Raw genomic sequence first — 22,627 nt, 5'->3', positions numbered from 1 at the left:
ATTAAACACACTAATGTATACATTAACTAACTTAATGTATAACTTCAGTCAATATATGCCTAATCATTTACTATGTCAACATTGCTCAACCCAAGTTATATTTTAACTTACAGTTTAATTTTCACTCAGATATAAACACAAAGAACTCTATATCTCCAGGTTATAACTAAGGAGAACATTACATGAACAGGAGCCTTATGACTTCCCAGGATGCCTGTGAAGTGGATGTCAGTTCTGCTGCTCCTGCAGATGAGTTGTTACTTGAAACCTGGGAATTGTGGGAAGGTGTTGGTATGGCCGATGGAATTCAGTCATTGGATGAATCTGAAGATAATACTGGATGAACTTGCACAGAGGGGTCATGAAGTGACAGTTCTGAGACCCTCATCTTCCATCTTTCTTGATCCCCTAAAATCACCTAGCCTGAAGTTTGAAACTTTTCCTACATCTATTAGTAAAGATGATCTGGAAATTTTTTATACACAGTGGGTCATTGGCTGGATGAATGAAGTACCACGAGATACATGCCTGAGATATTTTCCATCGCTGGATGAAGTGTATAGGCAATATTCTGATCTGTGGCTAAATCTGTGTAAAGAAGCTGTTTTGAACAAACAGCTTCTGACAAAACTGCATGAATCAAAGTTTGATGTCCTTCTTTCAGATCCACACGGTCCCTGTGGTGAGCTGATAGCTGAAATACTCCAAATACCCTTTGTGTACAGCATTCGCTATTTTCCTGGCTATGCAATAGAAAAGACTAGTGGGGGACTTCTTTTCCCTCCCTCTTATGTACCTATTATTTTGTCAGGATTAAGTGGTCAAATGACATTTATGGAGAGGGTGGAAAATATGATGTGCATGCTTTATTTTGACTTTTGGTTCCAGCCATTTAATGAACAGAAATGGGGTCTGTTTTACACTGAAATTTTGGGTAAGTTAACTTTTTTATCTCTAGGTGGGGGCTGTTTCATTGCATTTATCTATTGTCATATGCATCTAAAATAAGATGCATTTGTCGTTTAAAGGTGCAATTGATAAATGATTTGTAAAACTGCATCTTCACAAACAGTAGGCAGTCAGGTCATTGGTCAGAGAGAATCATTTAGTACACAATTGACACAGGACATTCAAGGAGGTCATGTGATTACCAAGCAAAGATTCCAGGGTTACTATAAGCCATTGCCTATTTCTTTTCCTCAATTCTTTCTCATTTATAAAGAAAATAAGCTTAACATGTGTAGAATAGGGAATGGCATAAATTTATAGTCTATTGATGGTGTTAGGTAGATAATTTTTTCTTTATTTAAAAATTGTGTATATGTCCTAAAGGATTTACTCCCTACTGCATGACAGTCTGTTTAACCATAGACTCAAAACATTTAATTTGAAGTTTCTAATGACTCTGTATTCCTTCACAAGTTTCCTTTCTGTGTAACCATTCAGTATATTAAAACTCCTAAAGCATGGCTACATATGAATTTCCTTGTCATTTGTTTAAAGTCAAGTTTCTTCATTAATAAATATAAGCCCCCATTAATGGTGAGTATAAATTTCTATTCTCATAATTTATGTACATTTTCTAGATGTCATGACTATATTTATATAATAAATAAATACTATTAAGTTCTTGATATATAAGTAGAATTATATTAAGAACTAGTAAGTTCTTACTATAAAGGAGAAGTGGAAGTGGGAGATCATGAATTCAGCCAGGCATCAAATTCAGAAATCACTTTGAAAACCAAGAACAAGGAGCAGCTGCTTATGTTTCACAAACAGGGTGAGAATTGCTGGGTCAAGTTTCAAGTTGTGTCTATGGCTGTGATGGGATTATTTTTTCTGGAGCTTGAGTATTTGTTTATATATTTCCCCGAATACATTCAAATCTTTAGGGAGGAAGGAAGTGCAGGCTTAACTATATGGAGTCTTAATGAGTCTTTATGATGGTTCTTTACTGAGGTAGCTATGGACATAGAATTTCCTCTGTTTGCCTACAGCATACATGTTAACTTATTGTGTAAGCCACAGATAAATTACACACAAAATTACATGGTACTTGAATAAATACTTTGTTTATAAATGCATATTTTCTACATAATTGAGCACAAATTATTCAAACACTTTTTGGGAAATCTTAGTATATTGTGAAGACAACCTTACCATTTTCTCTCATCCCTTCCCTTCCCTGACCACTACATTTTTCTTTATGTAGGAAGACCTACTACGTTAGCTGCAATGATGAAGAAAACAGAGATGTGGCTTATTAGGTCTTACTGGGATTTGGAGTTTCCTCGCCCTGTCTTACCAAATGTTGTTTTTATTGGTGGACATCACTGCAAACCTGCCAAACCCTTGCCCAAGGTAAATAAATGCCTTTTTGTTCACATTTGTATGGTTATGTTTTCAGTGGAAATGGTTCTACACCATTCCTTCAGCTCTCTCAGTGAAAAAGATGTAGGAAGTGAGGTATTCAGTCTTGCCAATAAAAAGGATAAATTTTTTTTTACCGGGTCACGTGTTTCTGTATTTCCACAATTAGGGAACAACATGAGAGACCTTGGAAATATACAGGACCAGTTAGCAAGATTAAATCAGTTAAATTCATCATGTCAGAGAGTATAGCTCATCAATTAAAAAACTGTGAAGTAGTTAGAATACTACAAAATAAATATTCAAAGTATGGATAGACAGCATAGACATGGTCTCTGCCACCACCCCTATTATAAAGCTCCTTAGGAAAGACAAAGATTTATAACTTAATAAAACCTTTGTGAAAACTGCTTTTAAAGAAAGGATTACAATGCTATGAGAAGTTGGAATCACAGAACGTCTCAGAGTCTATGAACTCTGAGACTGTGTTAGATAACACCTGAAATATGAGAGAAGCTACACATTCCATAGAAGACAGGAAGTAGAGTTCGGTTGAGCAATATACTGCCCCCAAGACACACCCGTAATTATATATTTCCTCTATTTAGACTTTCCTCTTAAAGTTTTCAGAAACTCCCGAAACAGTACAGCTATCTAGAGACCAAATCCTTCAGCACTGAGCCTGTGGGGGGCAATTAATCTTCAAATTATAGTGATTGTTAATGTTAGTAATTATCTAATGTATGTGAAGACACTTTAAGTATCTTGCTGAGTAGGAAAAATTATGCCACAATATTAAGATTATATTTTCAAATATAACCATAGAACGAATAGATTACAGATTTTTTAAAGTAAATGTACACATCTAGACAGTAAGATGGAGATGGAATGTTGTTCACCAGTATTTTAGCTCAAACAAAAAATACATTCCACAATACTAGGAATGGTCTCAGTAATACTTTGGGCAAAATTAATACTTCTGGCTTTCACTCTATCGTTTAAAGCGTTCATCACTTGAGATCTCAGTTTTGGATACAAATTGGAAGATTATGTCATTGGTGTATATTTTTAAGGTCTTATGCAATGCCTACAGGAGACAGTGGTTCTCAGCCTTCCTAAGGCTGAGACCCTTTAATATAGTTGCACTTACATGTGGGCATATCTGCATGTGGGCAGACCTGCCTGGAGATTGATTGAAGAGTGCATCTCAGTTACTAAGACCACTGGAAATGTGTGTTTTCTGATAGTCTTAGGCAATCTCAAATGATCTCGTGACTCACGGGTTGAGATTCACTGCACTAAAGATTTCTTGAGGAGCGTGGCTCTTGACATCACAGCTGACTAGAAAATTAAACACAGAGAAAATAAGCATTGCATGTGAAAACCTAATAATTCTTATTTTCATTGAAGACAATCACTAAATTTAATTTATAAAAGAATTCCTCCTGAAAATAGAATTATATCCCTTTATTTAACAAAACCAAATACTACTCTTCAATTGAATTATTAAGATTATCCATAATAACTTTTCAAAGTCAAAGGTTGACTCAATATTATATTACTTGGTGCAGGAAATATTCTGTTACCTGGAGTATTTCTCAGTTTCAATAAAGGGAAACATACAGTGTTACCATCATTGAGAAAAAAGTATGGAAAGAAGACAAAACAATGAGTCACAATCTTTAGCAATAATTAGTAACAATACTGTTATTATTTTTCATAAACAATATTTGGTTCCCTGTCAGCTATTGTGGAGTCATATTCTGTGTGAAATATTTCTGCCTTTTCCACAAGTATTTGCTACTCAGTACTTTTCAAATGCTCAGATTATTGCCCTTCCTTTCTAGATCATAATTCAAAACTTGGAAGTCAAGTAATGGGTCTTAAGAATGGGTATCTCTATTAGTATATAGTATGTTCACTTAAATCCATACAAAGTAATCAGAATTTGCAGTCACTGTGTACATCAGTTATTGTGAAGTAAACACTGGAATTATCCTAATTATATACAACTTTATAAATTATCATATAACTTACATATGTGTATATAATACCTTTATAATTGTACTAAGAATCTCAGAAAACACAAAATGAGCTAAGTGAGAGTTTAGATGAAATAACTTGTATTTATACACACAACATTAGAATTATTCTTCCTAACAGTCCTTGGTAACATTGATTTAAGAATGATAGGAGGTATATATGAAATTAATTATAAAATGAATATAAAGGATAAAATCATAGTTTTAGAATAATATCTTTATTATTCTTTAGAAATATCATACAGTGTATTTTGATCATACTCACCTGTTTCCATCATCTACTCACAAAATCCACCCTCACCTTCCCATTCACATAATAGCATATACTCAGGTCTAACTTTAGCTGTCCAAATATTCATGGTATATCTGAAGTAGTCCCAGCTCAGCCAGGGATTGGTACAACTTCCAAGTCCAGAAACAACATATCCATAGAGTTAGAAGGTTCTTACTGCTGGTTTTCAGGTATCTGTGAAGGGCTCACTGGGGTTTAAAGATGACCCTTGTTTATCAGGGGTTGGGGTCACTTCTGCGTGGGTAATCCTTGAGGCAGAGTACAGAATGTGATACTTTCTTCAGGCAGAGATGGTTGTGGTGTAGGGTAGGCTGCTGGTCTCTATCTGGGGCTAGGGGTGCGGGACCTGTTGCAATTCCTGGATGACTTGATTGTTAGGGTTGTTGATAGGTATACAGGCAAACTTATTTTTAGTACCCTTCCTGGGCCTGTGGTCTCAGAACACCAAGCAGTCCCCTGGCAGCATGGTGGATGGGTAGCCTTGTAGGTCAGTGAAGGTGATCTAATGGTGACACATCAGTAATATCCAGGATTAACTTAGTTGGTCTAGATGACTATGTGAAGATCAAATTTCTCCCTGCTCCATATCCTTTCCAATGCCACACACTCCTGTGTGGAGGCCTTTCCCCAAGAGAGCAGGACTCATCTTTGATTAAGGGTACATCATCAAAACACACTTCTAAAATCACACATTTCATAGAGTGAAAGATACATATAAATTGCTGTTTTAATTTTTCGAATACCTCCTATGATAAATTTTGTGCCTAAAGGTTTAGTTTGTACATTTCTTGTTGCACAAATGTATAAATATATTTAACACTGCTGTGTGAAAACTACAAAGTATGCAAGATGGAAAATTTGGTGTTACCTTTGATGTACCTAATAATTCCTAATAACATTTGACTTTTAATCCCAGTATTTTCATGGCATTTTCTCCATAGTCCTTTCCCTGCTATCGTTATTTGATACTGAAACAAATTCTGTCTTCACAGGAAATAGAAGACTTTGTCCAGAGTTCTGGAGAACATGGTATTGTGGTGTTTTCTCTGGGGTCAATGGTCAGTAACATGACAGAAGAAAAGGCCATGGCAATTGCATCAGCCCTTGCACAAATTCCACAAAAGGTGAGGCCATATGTCCACATGGGAGCCCACTATGGACTCATTCTGTAAAGTTTTAGATGATCTAATTGCAGAAACTTAATATGTGACAGGTAAAAAATATTATACTCTAAATTACATTAACTTGTTTAGAAGTGAGAATCTATGGTGTTCTGGAAATAATACTAGCAGGAGTACAGAGAACAAAGTATTCTGCCAAGTCACTTGCTCCTTTTTTTTGAAAATTACCTGAGGATTCTGTACATGCTAAAGATAATTCACGGAGGAGGTAAACTTTACTTAATAACTGCACTAGCATAATAACATTAATATGTATTGAAAGATTTTAATGTAGCATAAACTTTAGACATCTCATGTAAACACAGTTTCTTCATCATAGCTATTGTAGTAAATATATGCAAAATATGAATCATTGGTAATTTGTTACACTTCATTACAATAGAATTTTGGAGACAAAACAATATCTTAAATATAACCACTAAACACTAATTATCTCATTTGTCTAACATATTTGAGAAATCACGATTACATTCAACCTGAATAATTATGAAAATAAGCACATACTGTTTGTTGCATATATATATAAATATATAATTCTCACTACTCAATTTTTCTTCTTCAGTTTCCTCATCTGTTCTATGAAAGGTATTTAGTTATACAATCTCTAAATTTTAAATACTACATTTAAAACCCTGACTCCTGTAATAAAGCATTTTCTTACAACTAACAGGTTCTATGGAGATTTGAGGGCAAGAAACCAAAAAATTTAGGACCAAATACTCATGTGTACAAGTGGATCCCCCAGAACGACCTTCTGGGTAAGGATGGAACACTTAATAATGAGTGAAAGGCAATCTCTCATAGATAGATAGCACAACAAAAAACAACTGAGATTTTAGTCATGGAAAATTCAAAGGAATATCACTGTTTAAATGTCTTTTGAGTTTTAATGGGAATATAACATACATTTTTTATTATAATACTATTTCTGACCAGAAGTAAGGTATATACTTTAATTGTAACTGCTCCGCAAAGAGAATTTTCTATAATTACTTGAGTTTAACTCTTTTTCTCTAGTTCGGTTATCACATTTTTTTTTCTGAATGAAGTAAAGTTTTCCCAAACACCATTAAGAAACATTCTTCATTCTGTTTTATTATTGGATACTCTATTGTAAGTGGTTAAAGATTCACAGTCTTTATCATGAAGACTTCCTGTGAATCACATACACTCTCCTGATTCTCTTAAACACTCTTATGCTTGATTGAGTGGATCCACTGTTTCTGTAGAAGAACTAGTTCTGACACGTCCTTGGACTCCTCTCACAGTGCTTTATTTTACTTATTAAATGATTTCAGTGTGTTCAGTTAACAATCAGGTTTTCTTTTTTTAAATCCTAGGTCACATGCAACAGCTGCTATGTGATCTTCCATTGTGTTATATGTAAACTTAGGTGCTTGTTGCTCTGATATATAAAAACAATTTAAATGCAGTTACAAGACATAATACTTACAGAAAGTCCCTCCACTTTCTATGTTCTGTTTTATGCTTTCTTAGGGTATTTACTGTCTTTCATTTGATTCTAGGTCATCCCAAAACCAAAGCTTTTGTAACTCATGGTGGAGCCAATGGGGTCTATGAGGCGATCCATCATGGGATCCCCATGGTTGGCATCCCTTTATTTGGGGAACAACGTGATAACGTTGCTCACATGAAAGCCAAAGGAGCGGCTGTTGGGTTGGAATTCAGCACGATGTCCAGTTCAGATTTGCATAATGCACTGAAGGCAGTCATTAACAATCCTGTGTGAGTGTAACCTCTTCCATATTTACTTATGTATCTATTGATTTATTTGTCCTACCTTTGAACAGGATTTTGCACAAAAGAGGTGTGTGTTTTACCAGTGAGCTCTGTCTTTATCTTTATCTCATTTGACTTAGTTACCTATTCATTTATACATTCATTATTTAGTATTTATTTCTTAGCTATTTGTTGAGTGACAAAGGTGCAGTTATAAGAGTAAAGAAAAAATAAATATGGCAAAGATAAACCAGTATGATTGTCACAGTGGAATTACTTTTGTTGTTTTCTGGGTTTTTCACTAGGTGAGCCTGACTACATATAGAGATGAGATATGTTTTTAAAATTTCAATTTTCTTGTTTCATCTTCAGAGTGCTAAGATTATAATCATGTACTACCACCCTGAACAATTTCCCTTTTACTTCTTTCAGTGGAAAATTATTGCCAGATTTTGAAGTATAGTAAAAAATTTGAAATAACTCATAAGTGTAATGCAAATAATCACTAAAACTGTCAAGGAAAATTTTATAAGGACAAATTGGGAAAACACTGATGATGAGAAGCATTAATGTAAAATGGAAATCTGAGTCTTTTACCTCACCTATGATTTTTAGCATTAGACCTCAGTAGAGAGATTAGTGTAAACATTCAGAGCTTGACATATGGCTCAGTGTTTAAAAAATTGCTGTTGTGAGTACATACCATCTTTGTCTTTCTGAGTCTGGGTTACCTCACTCAGGATGATTTTTTCTAGATCCATCCATTTGCCTGCAAACCTCATGATGTCATTTTTTTTTTCTTCTGAGTAGTTGTCCATTGTGTATATGTACCACATTTTATTTATCCATTCTTCAGTTGAAGGACATCTAGGTTGTTTCCAGGTTCTGGCTATTACAAATAATGTTGCTATGAACATAGCTGAGCATGTGTCCTTGTGGTATGATTGAGCATTCCTTGGGTATATGCCCAAGAGTGGTATAGCTGGATCTTGGGGGAGATTGATCCCAATTTTCTTTTTTCTTTTTTTTTTTTTTTTTTTTTTTGGTTTTTTCGAGACAGGGTTTCTCTGTGTAGCTTTGCGCCTTTCCTAGAACTCACTTGGTAGTCCAGGCTGGCCTCGAACTCACAGAGATCCACCTGGCTCTGCCTCCCGAGTGCTGGGATTAAAGGCGTGCGCCACCACCGCCAGGCCCAATTTTCTAAGAAAGCGCCATATTGATTTCCAAAGTGGTTGTACAAGCTTGCATTCCCACCAACAGTGGAGGAGAGTTCCCCTTCTTTTACATCCTCTACAGCATAAGCTGTCTTCAATGTTTTTTATCTTAGCCATTCTGACAGGTGTAAGGTGATATCTCACTCATAGGAAGATACTAGATGTAAAACACAGGATGACTAGACTGCTACTCACAACTCCAGGGAGGCTACCTCGAAAACAGGACCCTAAGAAAGACATAGGGATTGCCCAACGACAGAGAAATGGATGAGATCTATATGAGCAAACTGGACGGCGGCGGGGGGTGGGGGGGGTGGGGGGGTGGTAATGAAAGGCAAGGGTCAAGGGAAAGAGAGCTTAGAAGAAGCAAAGATACCTCCACAATAGACTACTTGCAATGGTAGAGAGAAAGCCCGAACTGATCTACTCTGGTGATCAAATGGCCAAACACCCTAAATGTCGTGCTAGAACTCTCATCCAATGACTGATGGAAGCGGATGTAGAGATCCACGGCCAGGCCCCAGGTGGAGCTCCAGGAGTCCAATCAGCGAGAAAGAGGAGGGATTGTATGAGCAAGAATTGTTGAGACCATGATTGAAAAAAAGCACAGCAACAAATAGTCAAACTAGTGGAAACACATGAACTATGAACCAATAGCTAAGGAGCCCCCAACTGGATCAGGCCCTCTGGATAAGTGAGACAGTTGATTAGCTTGAACTGTTTGGGAGGCACCCAGGCAGTGGGACCTGGATCTGTCCTTAGTGGATGAGCTGGCTGTTTGGAACCTGGGGCTTATGCAGGGACACTTCACTTAGCCTGGGAGGAGGGGACTGGACCTGCCTGGACTGAATCTACCAGGTTGAGCTGAATCCCCAGGGGAATCTTTGCCCTGGAGGAGATGGGAATCTGGGGTGGGCTGGGGGGAAGGGGTGGGGGGGAAGAGCTGGAGCGGGGAGGATAGGGGAATCCGTGTGTCTGATACATAAATTAAATTAAATTAAATTAAATTATAAAATAAATTTTTAAAAAAATCCAAGCCGGGCGGTGGTGGCGCACGCCTTTAATCCCAGCACTTGGGAGGCAGAGCCAGGCAGATCTCTGTGAGTTCCAGGCCAGCCTGGGCTACCAAGTGAGTCCCAGGAAAGGCGCAAAGCTACGCAGAGAAACCCTGTCTCGAAAAACCAAAAAAAAAAAAAAAAAAAAAAAAAAAAATCCAAAAAAAAATTGCTGTTGTGGCTGAAGACCTGGCCTCAGTCTCCAGCACCCACATGATTCTTCACTGGCTTACATAATCCCATTTACAGAAGATTGGATTCCCTCTTCTTGTCTCCAGGCACAACAGGCATTCACATAGTGAATATAACATTAATGCATACAAAATATTCAGAAACATTAATAAAATAAACCTTAAAAATAAATAAATAAATTGTGGAAATTTAGAGTATAGAACCTTTTCTTTAGGATGATTTCATATTTTTAAAACTTTATTTTAGTGAAGCAAAATGATAAAAAATACTTCTTTTGCATATAATTCTTTGATTTTTAAAAAATTCTTCTATAATGACTTTCATTGCTAACCAACTGGACATAATCAAGCTCTCATTTTAATAGTAGTTAATGCTCCCCAAGGATTTTGAGCAAATATTTTGACTCCATTGCTGACAAATGGCAAAGAACTGGGGCTTTTGGTTTGACCCATTTAACACCAGTAGGGGAGATGAGGCTGCTTTTTAAATCTGGGCAGATCCTTAGGAGTCAGGGCTGTGTTTGTCTTATTTTGGATAATAATAATAATAATAATAATAATAATAATAATAATAATAGTTTCCTCTCAAAATTATAACTTGGAAAACATTTATTTAAAACCTAACCTATCTAAAGTACAAAAATTCACCATTCAAATCTTCAGTATATACACCAATATTAATTGTATTATATCATCTGTCTTCTCAACAGAAATATTCTGTATATTTTTCCTTTTCTTTACTGACTTTAAATAAAAAGAGAACACATTTGTTTGTATAGAGGTGATAAAAAACACACACTTATAAACATCATTTCTAGGATTTTAGGAGATACAGGTAATTTAAACCACTACTTTCTGAAACATGGGTTGTTTTATTTTATTTGAAAAATAATGTATTATGTTATAAAACTTATTAAGATAAGCATTCTCACATGAGAAGCAGTCTTCTCACTATGATATTTACAATAGCAGGGAAGGATGTTACCTCCACTGCCATTCTACTGTATTATGCTACAGCACACATCAGAATTCAGGCTGGATTAGCCATGTCTTCATCTGCAAAAGGGAAAAAATTCTACTGGACAATAATTTAACAATGGGATCAAATTCGCAGCAAGGTATATGAAGGGCAGGAACGAACAATCAGGGTCGTTAAGTAAAACAAGCTACCCACACTGATAGTTATAATTAATTGCTGATAAATGGTCAATACAAAGTCCAAAACAATTCCAATTCTCTCTCTTCTTTGCCTGCATAGGCACCATAAATAAATTGACAGAGATTTGTCTCCTGTCTCTAAACTGTGATACTGGCATGAACTTTACACACCTGTGAAACTAATAATTACTTACCAGATAACTCAAGTTTCATACACCCAAAAGATAGCTCAGTTCTATTTATTTTTCTGTTTGTACTTAGGACTTTAGTGGTCCACTCTGTTGCTAACAAATATTTGTTCTTTTCTTTTTCATCAGTGTTCAATATTTTGTGCACATTTTTGGTCTGAATGATAAGCCTTCTTTAATATTGAGTGAAAAAAATAATTTATTTTCCTTCTACAGTTAATGTAATCTTTACTACCTGTGAAAAAACAAACATGTTTGTTTTTAATTTGTTCTCTAAGTTAATTTCCATTTTATTTTCCTTTAGCTATAAAGAGAAAGCTATGTGGTTATCAACCATTCACCATGACCAGCCTATGAAGCCCCTGGACAGAGCAGTCTTCTGGATTGAGTTTGTCATACGCAACAAAGGAGCCAAGCACCTGAAGCCACTTGCCTTTAACCTCACCTGGTACCAGTACCACTCTCTAGATGTGGTTGGATTCCTACTCGCCTGTGTGGCAGCCATGGCTTTCCTTGTTGTAAAATGTTGCTTGATTGTTTACCGATTGTTTGTAAAGACAGGAAAGAAAAAAAGAGAATAGAGCTCTTTAATAACATGGATAATATCTACAGCCATGATGGGGAAGACTATTCCATTCAATTCTAACACTGTTTCAGGTTCAGCAAGATTATCCTTCTTGATTTAGAAGATACTGGGCTACTTAGTTTATCTGTATATTTTACAGCTTAAAACTTAAAAGATTAACAATTCCAAATCTGTATTTTCTCACATAATTATATTTCATACTTATTTATTGATGTAATAATCCTGAGAATAATGACAATCACAGAAACATCAACCTGTTTACTAGAGAAAAATAGAGGGCCTGACGTATAACTGTGAATTTGCAGATATATAATTTTTTTAAGTAAAATGAAAGAAATGGACATTCAATGTCTGTCAAAGAAAACAAGAATATGATCTGTTTAAAATGTGATAAAGCAGATTTTTTTAAACCAGCAAAGTAGAGGGAAGAGAATTTAGAATACACTGAACCCAACTCTATAAGAAAAAGACAGCTGTTCTGACTCCATTTTGTATTTGGTTAGACAGTTCTCCATCCTATCCCTTCCTCTCCCAACAGTAATGGCAACCCAGGCCACATGTTGGAGGTTTCCATGCCCTTGACCATCGTCCAGATGTATTAATTGAAATAATCAACAAATTAGGTCTAAAATAACTACCATGCTCTGCCAGGAATAAACACTTCAAGGTTACTCTGAACCTCGTCTAATGTTGATATATCTTTGTGGGATTTGCCTGATGTTGGGGATGAACATAATTTTTGGAGCTGAAGAATGCTCTTGGTCTGACTGTCAATAAAAAGAACTTAAAATAAATAATTCAGATGCTAATAGGAAGTATTGTCCTAAATTTTTAAATAGTTATTTAATACTTTAAATTATTCTAGTGCTCCCTATGATAACGATCAACATTAAGCTATAGATAATGTAGAAACATTAGTATGTTTCAATATTTAGCAAAATAAAATTTTGAAATTAAGAGAAAATAGAAATTGATAAGGCATATTATATTATTTAAAACTGCATTTGTTAGCATCCAAAATGTTTTAAGTCGAGTACCATAGACAATAGCTGTGTTGATATTACATTAAACAGAAAGAGAAAGACTTCTTCTTCTAGCAGTTTAGAAGAGTAAACCTAAATTTGATTTTTCCACATCTCTCCCCATGTTTTCAATGTGTCTATATTTTGTGCTGTATAGCTTGTTGTTTTATGTATAATCTGTGTCTGCCCCTGTTACCTGTCCATATTTCCTACTTGTCTCTAACAAAGGACTTTCTTCTATATTTACTGAACAAAATAGAAAACAAATTGTGTGGAAAAGGAGTAGAGATACTTTTACAGAAATCTTTTTTGAAGTTTCACAAGGGAAGAAGTTACTTTACTGACACCACCTGACCTAAAACAGCACCCAAAGCAACACATGGATATTATCAACTTATGTTCATGTGCTGCCCTCAAAATTTATACTTTTGTCACTTAAGGGTCATGTAAGTCTGGTTTCTGTTTGCAAAAATTATTACCACCACATATATATGCACTCACATATTACTATGGATCATAGGCATGGCATAGCACATACTTTAAGGCTACATATTTATCTTAGGTTGTGAAAGGTTGTGATTGGAAGGCATAATGAGGTTGGTGTCATTGTTTTCTTAGTGGCAGGTTAAACAAACAGGCTAAGCACACAGGAGGACAGCAGATTGAGTACAAAGTTCTAAATAATATCAAGGTACACTTTTTTCCTTTTTTGTTCAAATTCATGCAGTATATTCGTATCACCATTTCTCTTTTCTCATCTCCAAGATCATCCCTACTCACCCAACCAGTTCCATGGATTATTAAATTTAAAAAGTTATCAACAAATAGCACGAGAAACATACACATAAAGTCCTTAAAAACACAGAATCAGAAATCCTAATGTATGAGCGAAAGACTAGTAAGACAAAAAAAATGCCCAAACACAGCAATATGAGTCATAAATTTACAAAAATATTATTGGGTTTGTTTTGTGTCAGCCATCTACAGCTAGACATTAGGCTTATACTTAAATGTGGTTTATATATCCTATGAGATTCCATTGGGAAAAAAAAACAATTTTCTTTTCACCACTTGTTAATGGTTAATAGGTTCTTGTTTAGACATGAGAGCTTGTGACGCCCTCTCATACTTTGACCCCATTGGCTTGAACATGTGCAAGTCTTGTACATGCTACATAAGTCTTTGTGAATTCATATATGTGTTGGTCCTGTTGTATCTTGAAGAAACTTTTTACTTAATGTCATCTATCTTTCCCGACTCTTACATTCTTCTGCCTCCTCTTCCAACGTGTTCCCTGATCCCTGAGGGTAGTGGTTTGATGATGACATCCCATTTAGGACTGAGTTTTGCGAAGTCTCTCATTCTCTATACATTGTTCAGTTTTGTATCCCTGTATTAGCTCCCCTACACTGCAAGACAAAGCATCTCCACTGATGGCTGAATGAGACACTGATCTAGGGGTATAGCAGAATATCATTTGGAGTCATTTTATTGCTACGTTAATTTTGCACAATAGTATTTTGGTTTTCCCTAGGCCCTATAGAGTCTCAAGTTTTTGACCCAAGAAGTGTCAGACAAAAAATCTACCTCATGGAGGAGGCCTTCAATCCCATCAGAGACTGGTTAGTTGCTAACTCAATGTCTGTAACATGATTGTACCAGTGTTTTACGTAGGTAACTCAACAATGTAAATCACAAAGTTTGTAACTATATTGTTGGTTACCTTTCTCCTATGGTAGCATTTAGAGTGCCTCCCAGTACCATGAACACTAGCCAATAGGGGTGAAGGCTCTAGGTAGGCACCATCTCACCTTTTTCGTGTTCCATGAGATATATAGGCACTATCTCCAGCAACAGGAATTACTATCAGTTTGTGGAGAAAAACGAATAGCCCTGGACACAATCTGAGTTGTTTTGGCAACATGAGGCCACTTTGGCCAACAATTCAATTAGATTAACCCATATTATTAACTTGCTTGTAAGATCTAGCAAAAGGTCACTCTATTTGAAGTCAAGAGACTTTTTCAGAAAAGATATTACACAACTACTCTAGTGCTCTAGCACCATTACTACTTAGGTACTGGTGCATGGTAATATACCATAAGAAAGAGACATGGAGTATTTTTAGAAATGAAGTGCTTGAAAAAAAAAGAATATAAGAGCTCGGCAGTGTGGTGCATGCCTTTAAAAAAAAGGAGTATAATATACAGACATTCTTAGAAAGATGAATATAGAGTTGGACATCATATTGAAACAACACTAGCAGTTATTCATGAGCTAACCAGATACACAATTACAATTGATATATTAGCATAGCTGTTGTTTAATTTCTGAAATAATTAGGTCAATGTTGAATAAATGAGTCAATGGTGGCAAGCCATTAGTTTCCATCACGATCCTGTCAAACAGGAACCAGAATAGGAAATTATTTAGAGAATGAGATGTGGTGGATACTTATCCTTACTAATTTGGTGTCCAGATGTAGAAGCAAGAATTTCCATGAAAAAACCTGAGAAAGCTTAAAAAACAACAACAACAAAAAAAAACCCCACAAACCAGATTCTAAAATAGAGGAAAAACAGCTTCCTAAATTCTTGTATAATATTAAAAAGACCAGCCTTAATATTATACTTCCCAAGAGCTCAGAGGGGAAAACAACAAACAGCGAGAATTATTTTAGGGAAATGAATCTAAGTACACCGAGGTCTTTGTCTGTCTACTTTATATTCCTCTGAGATAAAATCCTATCTACACAGCTCAGGTCTATTCTCATGCCTAGCTCCTTTTTTGCCTGATTTCTCTCTACCTTTAGCTACTGTTTCCTCTAAGTTCTATCTTAATTCTCTCATCTTAGTTCTGCCTCACCTAGGCCCTTCTCATCTTGTTCTTACTCAGCTAGTACTTCCCCATATGGCTCTTCCTCAACTTCCATCTCGTCTTCATGTTCTCTCTGGTCAAAATCCTTCTTATCCCTCTCAGTTTTCCATCCTCAAGTTCTCCACTCCTCTCTTCCTCTCTGTCTCCTTATAACTCTAAGTCCCCTCAAGTCTCTGAAGTGTTTAATTATAAACCCAAGCCATAGAGCTCCTCTGCTAGAGCAAGGTCACCAGGCTTGAATTCTTACTGGGGTCATAAAGGTAGGTAAGAATTTTCCTCAGGCAGTCACCATCAGGCTTTCTGTTACAACCCAAAATGGGAGTGGTAAAAGAGGAGGTCAACTGAGTGCTAATGACCGGTTAGTATATCAAAAAGGAGATCTATGTGCTCAATCTACATTCCTAGAAGTGGTTAGGTAAGAAGTTAGGGGTCTATTAGTAAGGTTGTATAAGAAAAGAGGGTCTCACCCTAAATAGCATAAGAAATAAAGCTATCTGCCTGACCTAGTAGACAGGTGTTGTTTCTTTTGGCTTTGGATGCTTGATAGGTATTTTAGATAAATACACTGTTAGAAGTTCTAAGAAGCATGCATGGCATTATAAGAAAATCACTGTAGGAACCAGCTAATATATACAAAAGCTAAAATATTACCAAGACTTCTTAAGCCATGGCTTGACCTTTGGAGAAGTCCTTGACTTTTCCAAGTAGTAGCTTTTGTGATAGTAGCTGAATTCCATTGCGTTTTCCTGTGGATTGCAGCACTAAGTGTGTTGCTCAGGCAAACTGTGAGCTAATCTATGGTGGGTTCACAGTGTGTGGGCTTGAGCTAAGCAGCATGGTGGATTTCCGCCATGGTACACAGAGGCATCTCCAAGCCGCACAGTATGTGGCATAGTGGATTTAGCTTTCGCTAGTACAGACAAAAAATTATTTCTGGGCTACACGCTGCTTTGATGGAGGCATAGACCCACTGCTTCCAAGAGTTGGTGGTGCACATGGCTCCCAGAGCTGGTGGTAAATGTACCACCGCCATATTGGGAAGCTGAAATAGGTAAAGTCAGCAGCCAAGGCTTCCATTGCAGTTTAAAGCAACAGATTCACAATAAGGCAGATTCAGATGGAATAAGACTTTAAATGTTTACATTATGTGAAAAAAAATGCATGTAGGCTTGGAAGAGAGAGGAAAAGGAGGGTAGAAAGTTATATAAAAATAGTATTTAAAAAAAAGTCTTTAAAGAGACAGTAAAAGTAATATAAAAAATAAGCCAGGTAAACACGGAAATCACACAGAGAGTCTGGATTATATTGTCTTTGGGATTTTTAACTGCAGAAAGATGTTTGATTATAAAGGCTGCTGAGTTAAACCAATATGTATATTTTAAAGGTATCTTGACTTCAAAATTTGGATCTAAAGATATATTGCTTTGGAAAGGAGGCTCTGCTTTTGTTTCCATAGGAAGCAAGAGGCTATGGATTTGTTCTAGATTAAGATGGATCAGATTTGATCAAGCCAGACCTCCTGAACCTTTACAGATGGTACCTATCAACAAAGGTTATAGCTGGTCTTCCTAGGACCTGACTATTATCTCAGATTTTCGCAGGATGACTACCAGTGCCCCCTATCAGCAGGAAGTAGCCTAGAACACTACAACCACATTCCCAAAAAATGGATTATGGATATTTGTCTTTGTTTAGAGATTGGTTACAAATTGTTATTGGTCATAGACAGTATCTTTCTAAAGAATAAAGGGGGATAGGATATAAATATGATATGATGAAAGAGTAGATTATTGAATCTACTTTTAAAGACCCACAATTTGTTTAAAATGTTTTACATTGCTATGGATTTTAGTTTATTAATAAAAATTTAAAGTTAATTTTGTTATACTATATGTATATTTCTACTCTTCTTTAAGGTATTATGTTTGTCTGGCTCATTTAAAATACAGATTAATAGTCATCTAGGATAATCAAATTTATAGTTATGTTAGTTAAGATTTTAGATATATCAAGGTATATTTCAGTTAGGTGGGTAATCTTCAAACACTTCAAAGACCTACAGAATATGGCATTTAAAGTGTTTTAAAAACATAGACTTTCTGGGCAGTGAGACATGTCTGCTTCTGGCAGCACTGATTTACTTCAAAAAGAAAGATGGCATCAAAGACACTCTATTTGGACTTTGTGTTCTTTTTGGCAAAAATAGCCATTTGAGCAAAAAACTGCTTTTGCCTGAAATGCTAATATGTTGTATAAACTGGACATGCAAGACTCATAGGAAAATGACCACTGAATTTGCTAAAATGGAGTGAAATGGTTCTTCATATTCCTGCTTCACAGAGATGACTGCCAGAATTTCTACAGGACACAGGAAAAAGTCACTAAGACACTGGGCCTATAGGCTGAAGATGGATGCCCCAACATTGCAGAGGAACTTTGAATGACTGTCTAGGCAGCCAGCTGTCTCTGTCATTTCCAGAATTTTGGAAATTGCTTTTGAGGTCTTTGATGTAGTTGAAGACTAGATAGTTATAATTTTCCTTGGTTATGATAAAAGATAAATTAGATATAAAACTTTAGACTCACAAATATAGGATAAATAGAATATTTTCTTTGAATTTCCAAATATAAATAGGCTAGATATTGTAACTGTAATTCTTGCTTGATAACTGTTTTGTTATATATAATTTTACTGGGCTAAAGTTAAAACCTTTCTTTTTGAGTAAACAGAAAAGGGGAAGTGCTGTGGGATGTCTTTCTATACACTGTGAATATGTGTTGCTCTGATTGGTTTATAAATAAAGCTGCATTGGCCTATGGCAGGGCAGGATGGAGCCAGACAGTAAAATCCAAGTGGGAGGGGAAAAGGAGAGGAAGTAGACATTAAGAGCCACTGGTAGGAGAAGCAAGATGTGAAAATACTGGTAAGCTATGGCCACGTGGCAATTTCTAGATGAGTAGAAATGGGTTAATTTAAGTTATAAGAGCTAGGTAGCAAGAAGCTTAAGCCATAAGCCATCCAGTTCACAATTAATATAAGCCTCTGTATGTTTACTTGGATCTGAGCAGCTGCAGGACCAGGCAGGACACAGTAAAACTTCCAGCTACACTAATTAAAGATGTAAAAAAAATATAAAATTGATTTAAATTGCATCTGTCTTTGCTGAGAAGTTTTCTATTTGCATACTTTCCTTATGGGTACAAATAGGGTAATTTTTATATTATTTTATATTATATTAAGCTAAATCATGAGTCATGGTGACAGTGAAGCACCATCAGTGGAGAAGAAATGAGGTAAATCATTGTGAGGTATCCTGGTAATAATTAACCAATGATCATTTGTCTCACATGATGACATTTAAAAACAACCAATCCATCTTAATGAGTACATACAATGTGAATTATGAAAGAAAGAGAAATTGAGATCAGTTTAAAAATGAAGAGGCCCCTTGTATAAAGTAATAAGAAAACTCATAACTGTTATGCAATTTGTGGGCACCTTCTAGAATACTTAGGAAACACCCATTTCAAAGACAGACAAGATCCACTAAGAAAACAGAATATTCACTAATTCTTTCCAGTGCTCTTTGTATCTAGTCTTTTTTGAATACTCATCTGTTTCCACTTTATTTAAAATATTTAATTAACATATAAACAATGAAATTACTTATGATTTGTTTCATTTATAAAATTCTATGTCTTTAATAATCCAGGCATATGTGTTTAATTTAAATATAATTCTTAAAGGTAGAAACACCAACTACCATTGAGATTGGAGACAAAACTTAGAGAACCATGAGTTTAATTTTAAAAACATATGAAATTGAGTCAACTACTTCAAGACCACATCATATAACTAATAGTATTCTGAATTGACACATGTAGAAACCATTAAGTATTAAAGGATAAGACTTGGAGACATACTGTTAAGTTTCCTCTTACATTATTTATGTAAAATTTATAATATTTTAAATTAAACACTCAAGATTCCAGGTTCACCAAGAACAATGTTCAGCTATTTTGGAAATGACTAATATGTCAAGGTCTTCATCTTGTTTTTAGCAAAGAAAATTTGAAAACAAGAGAAAACTAAAAATTGGTATAGCAATTAATATGTTTTCAAAATTCTTATTTGTTTGCATTGCAAATATTAGTACTATAGTAGCATATTGCTAGCTATGTATTGCCTCATGTTAAGATAATCATAAATAAGAGGCTTGGAGTTCTATTGAAAATGAAATATTTGAACAAGAGAACATCCAGGAATTTTGACAAAGGTGAGTTTAGAGCTGGATGTTGTTTATGGCCACAACAGTGGTGATTTATCTGATATCCAAATGTGAAATGAGAATAAAAGTAAGTTGGATCCTCTTTCTACAGTAGTTAGATCAGTGCCAGATAAAGGGATTAATATTTTTAGTCCCACTAGTTTCCATTAAATATCATCATTCCATATGCACAAGTGTCTAGCAGGAAACATAAGAAGTAGTTGTTTTGTGCTATAATTATAATGATATTTGTCCTTATTAAATCACTATGTAAGAAAAAATATTAATTGAAGTAGCATATGTCTAATAATATAACTGAATACTTTTCTAAGAGTATGCTCTATTCAATTTTTATTTTTTAATATATTTATATTATATATAAATAGCATATCTATATCTTTGGAAATTTTTACATTTATATACTACTCCTCTTAGGTACAGAAAGAGTAGTGTTATTTTGCTGAATTATTTAAGCTAAACTGATGAGTTGTGTTGAAAATGAGTCAGCATTACTGTAGAAGAAATGAAATCAACGTAAGATGAACTAGTAATAATAAAGAATTACGGGTCTGATTAGATGACATTTTAAAAAATTGAGCTACTGTAATGAGTAAAGCTATGATATAAGTTGGGAAGAGATAAATTGAGACAACACTGAATGAATTCACAAAATAGTTAGGTTTAATAAATCACCTAAATTGAAAGAGAATGTTAAGACATTATTTAGGGACAAAGAGACATTCTTGTAGAGTATTAGATTAAAGTACGTCTATTTGCTTTACTGACGACTTCTGGAACAGTCAGGAATGAGCTATTGGTAACATTACATGTCAGTTTCATTAAAGAAATCAGGAAATCTACTAATCTGATCCATATTGATTGCATCCATTTTTTATCTACTCATTCACAAATATTACATTTTAATTATATTACTTATACAAAAAGAGTGTTCTTATTATTTCCAGAATTTATTAATTCTTTGCTTTAGATCCATCCTTCTCTCTTCATAATATGCTGGTCTTCAATTAACAACTCATTCAACTCTGGGATTTACATTATGCTTATTCTAATACTTTTACTGTCAGCTCCACTTGTTAATACAGCCCTTGGGTGCAATTTCTTCAGGGACTTTCATGAATGATTCTTATTCTAATTTCTTCTGTTTTAATTACTTTTGCTTGTCTGGGGAACTGAATTAAATCATTTGAGTTTATTTGAACATTGTCTGGTTTAATGTAGACGTGTGTGCTATGAACTTTACTTTTTCATCTTCTGTCTGACCCCATAGGGTATGGTAGGCTGTGCTTCCATTCTTCATTGTTTTCAAGAAACTGTTTTATTTCATTTTTGGTTTATTCTATGGCTCACCGCTTATACAAAATAATGTTTTTAAATTCTATGTTTTTACAACTTACAATGTTTCTAACGTTGAATTGTGGTTTTATTATACTGTGACCACAAATTATGCTTTTAATTTGTATCAGTTTATTGGGAATTGTTTCTGTGGTCCTATTCATGGTAAATCCAGGGCAGTGTGCTGATGAGGGGAATGTGTATCCTATACCTGATGAGTGAAATTTTCTGTAACTATCCGTTTAGCCAGTTGAGTTCATAGTAAATTCTAATTTATAGTAAAGTCTAACGCTGAATTTTTGCCTAAGTGATCTTCCCATTGATTTGAAGTGAGTTGTTCAGAACTCCAACTCTTACTGAGGTAGTCTCTTTTTAACATCCAAGTTTTGTTGAATATAATTGGATCTGTATGTATTACAGTGATTTTCCTTTGTCAAACTGTCATTTTTGTAAATATACAGTGATCTTAGAGGTCATATTCTATACTCTATAAGTTAATTATATTTTTGACACTTATAAGTGTATCCACTAATGAAGTTTGCATTTTGTATATTTATTTTTCCAATATTCAATGCAAGTTTTTCTTACCTATGAAGTAATTTTCTTATATATAGAGTCTCATGTTTATATGTTTGTTTGAATTATATAGTTCATATATTTTAATAAAAGAATTTGGCATATTAACATCAAAGCTTGTTATTTATACTTCAATAAATCCTATTGTCATTTAATTACTTGTGTTTCTTATTTGTGTATCTATTGTTCTTTTCTTCTCTCCTATTGTTCATTTTTGTGAGTTGGTAGTATTCTCATTGCTCAGTTGACTGGTAAAAGCACTACAGAAAGAAATATTTGTATATATCTGTAAGGGGATTTCCAGAAAGAATTAATTTCTCAGTTCTCCATGATGTGGGTGTCTTCCTGTCATAGGTTCTCCTCACACACATTCCTATAGACCTTGCTTGCAACGATGGATACTACCCCTTCAAATCATGGACAAAATTCATCTATAATATCAAAATTTGGTTTTGGTGAAGGACTGGTCAGTGTGATGAGTTATTAAATAGTACAAGTAGCTTTTATAATC

The 22,627-nt window shown here is 34.9% G+C and overlaps 1 protein-coding gene across 3 annotated transcripts; it reads left to right on the top strand.

Annotated features, from left to right (window-relative positions):
• The first annotated feature begins 207 nt into the window (after nt 1-207).
• Nucleotides 208-12,015, top strand: LOC131920734 (UDP-glucuronosyltransferase 2B17-like). Of its 3 annotated transcripts, none has more exons than XM_059275177.1 (6): nt 208-934; nt 2,216-2,364; nt 5,700-5,831; nt 6,559-6,646; nt 7,415-7,634; nt 11,739-12,015. In XM_059275177.1, the coding sequence occupies exons 1-6, from the start codon at nt 211-213 to the stop codon at nt 12,013-12,015; spliced, it is 1,590 nt and encodes a 529-aa protein (XP_059131160.1). In that variant the 5' UTR covers nt 208-210. The 3 variants fall into 3 exon arrangements, with proteins under 3 accessions (XP_059131160.1, XP_059131159.1, XP_059131158.1); XM_059275176.1 differs by having other exon boundaries at nt 211-682; XM_059275175.1 differs by having other exon boundaries at nt 211-938; nt 2,220-2,364.
• Nucleotides 12,016-22,627: the final 10,612 nt, after the last annotated feature.

Source organism: Peromyscus eremicus, chromosome 10 (genome assembly GCF_949786415.1).
Source record: "Peromyscus eremicus chromosome 10, PerEre_H2_v1, whole genome shotgun sequence".
Lineage (NCBI taxonomy): Eukaryota > Metazoa > Chordata > Mammalia > Rodentia > Cricetidae > Peromyscus > Peromyscus eremicus.
This window is presented reverse-complemented; position numbering and strand designations above follow the sequence as displayed.

Excerpts from the sequence above, each read along its gene's own strand:
- LOC131920734 (XM_059275177.1), top strand. The coding sequence starts at position 211 with ATGCCTGTGAAGTGGATGTCAGTTCTGCTGCTCCTGCAGATGAGTTGT. Across the intron at positions 935-2,215 it reads GTTTTACACTGAAATTTTGG|GAAGACCTACTACGTTAGCT; the intron begins GTAAGTTAACTT and ends TTCTTTATGTAG. Across the intron at positions 5,832-6,558 it reads TTGCACAAATTCCACAAAAG|GTTCTATGGAGATTTGAGGG; the intron begins GTGAGGCCATAT and ends TACAACTAACAG.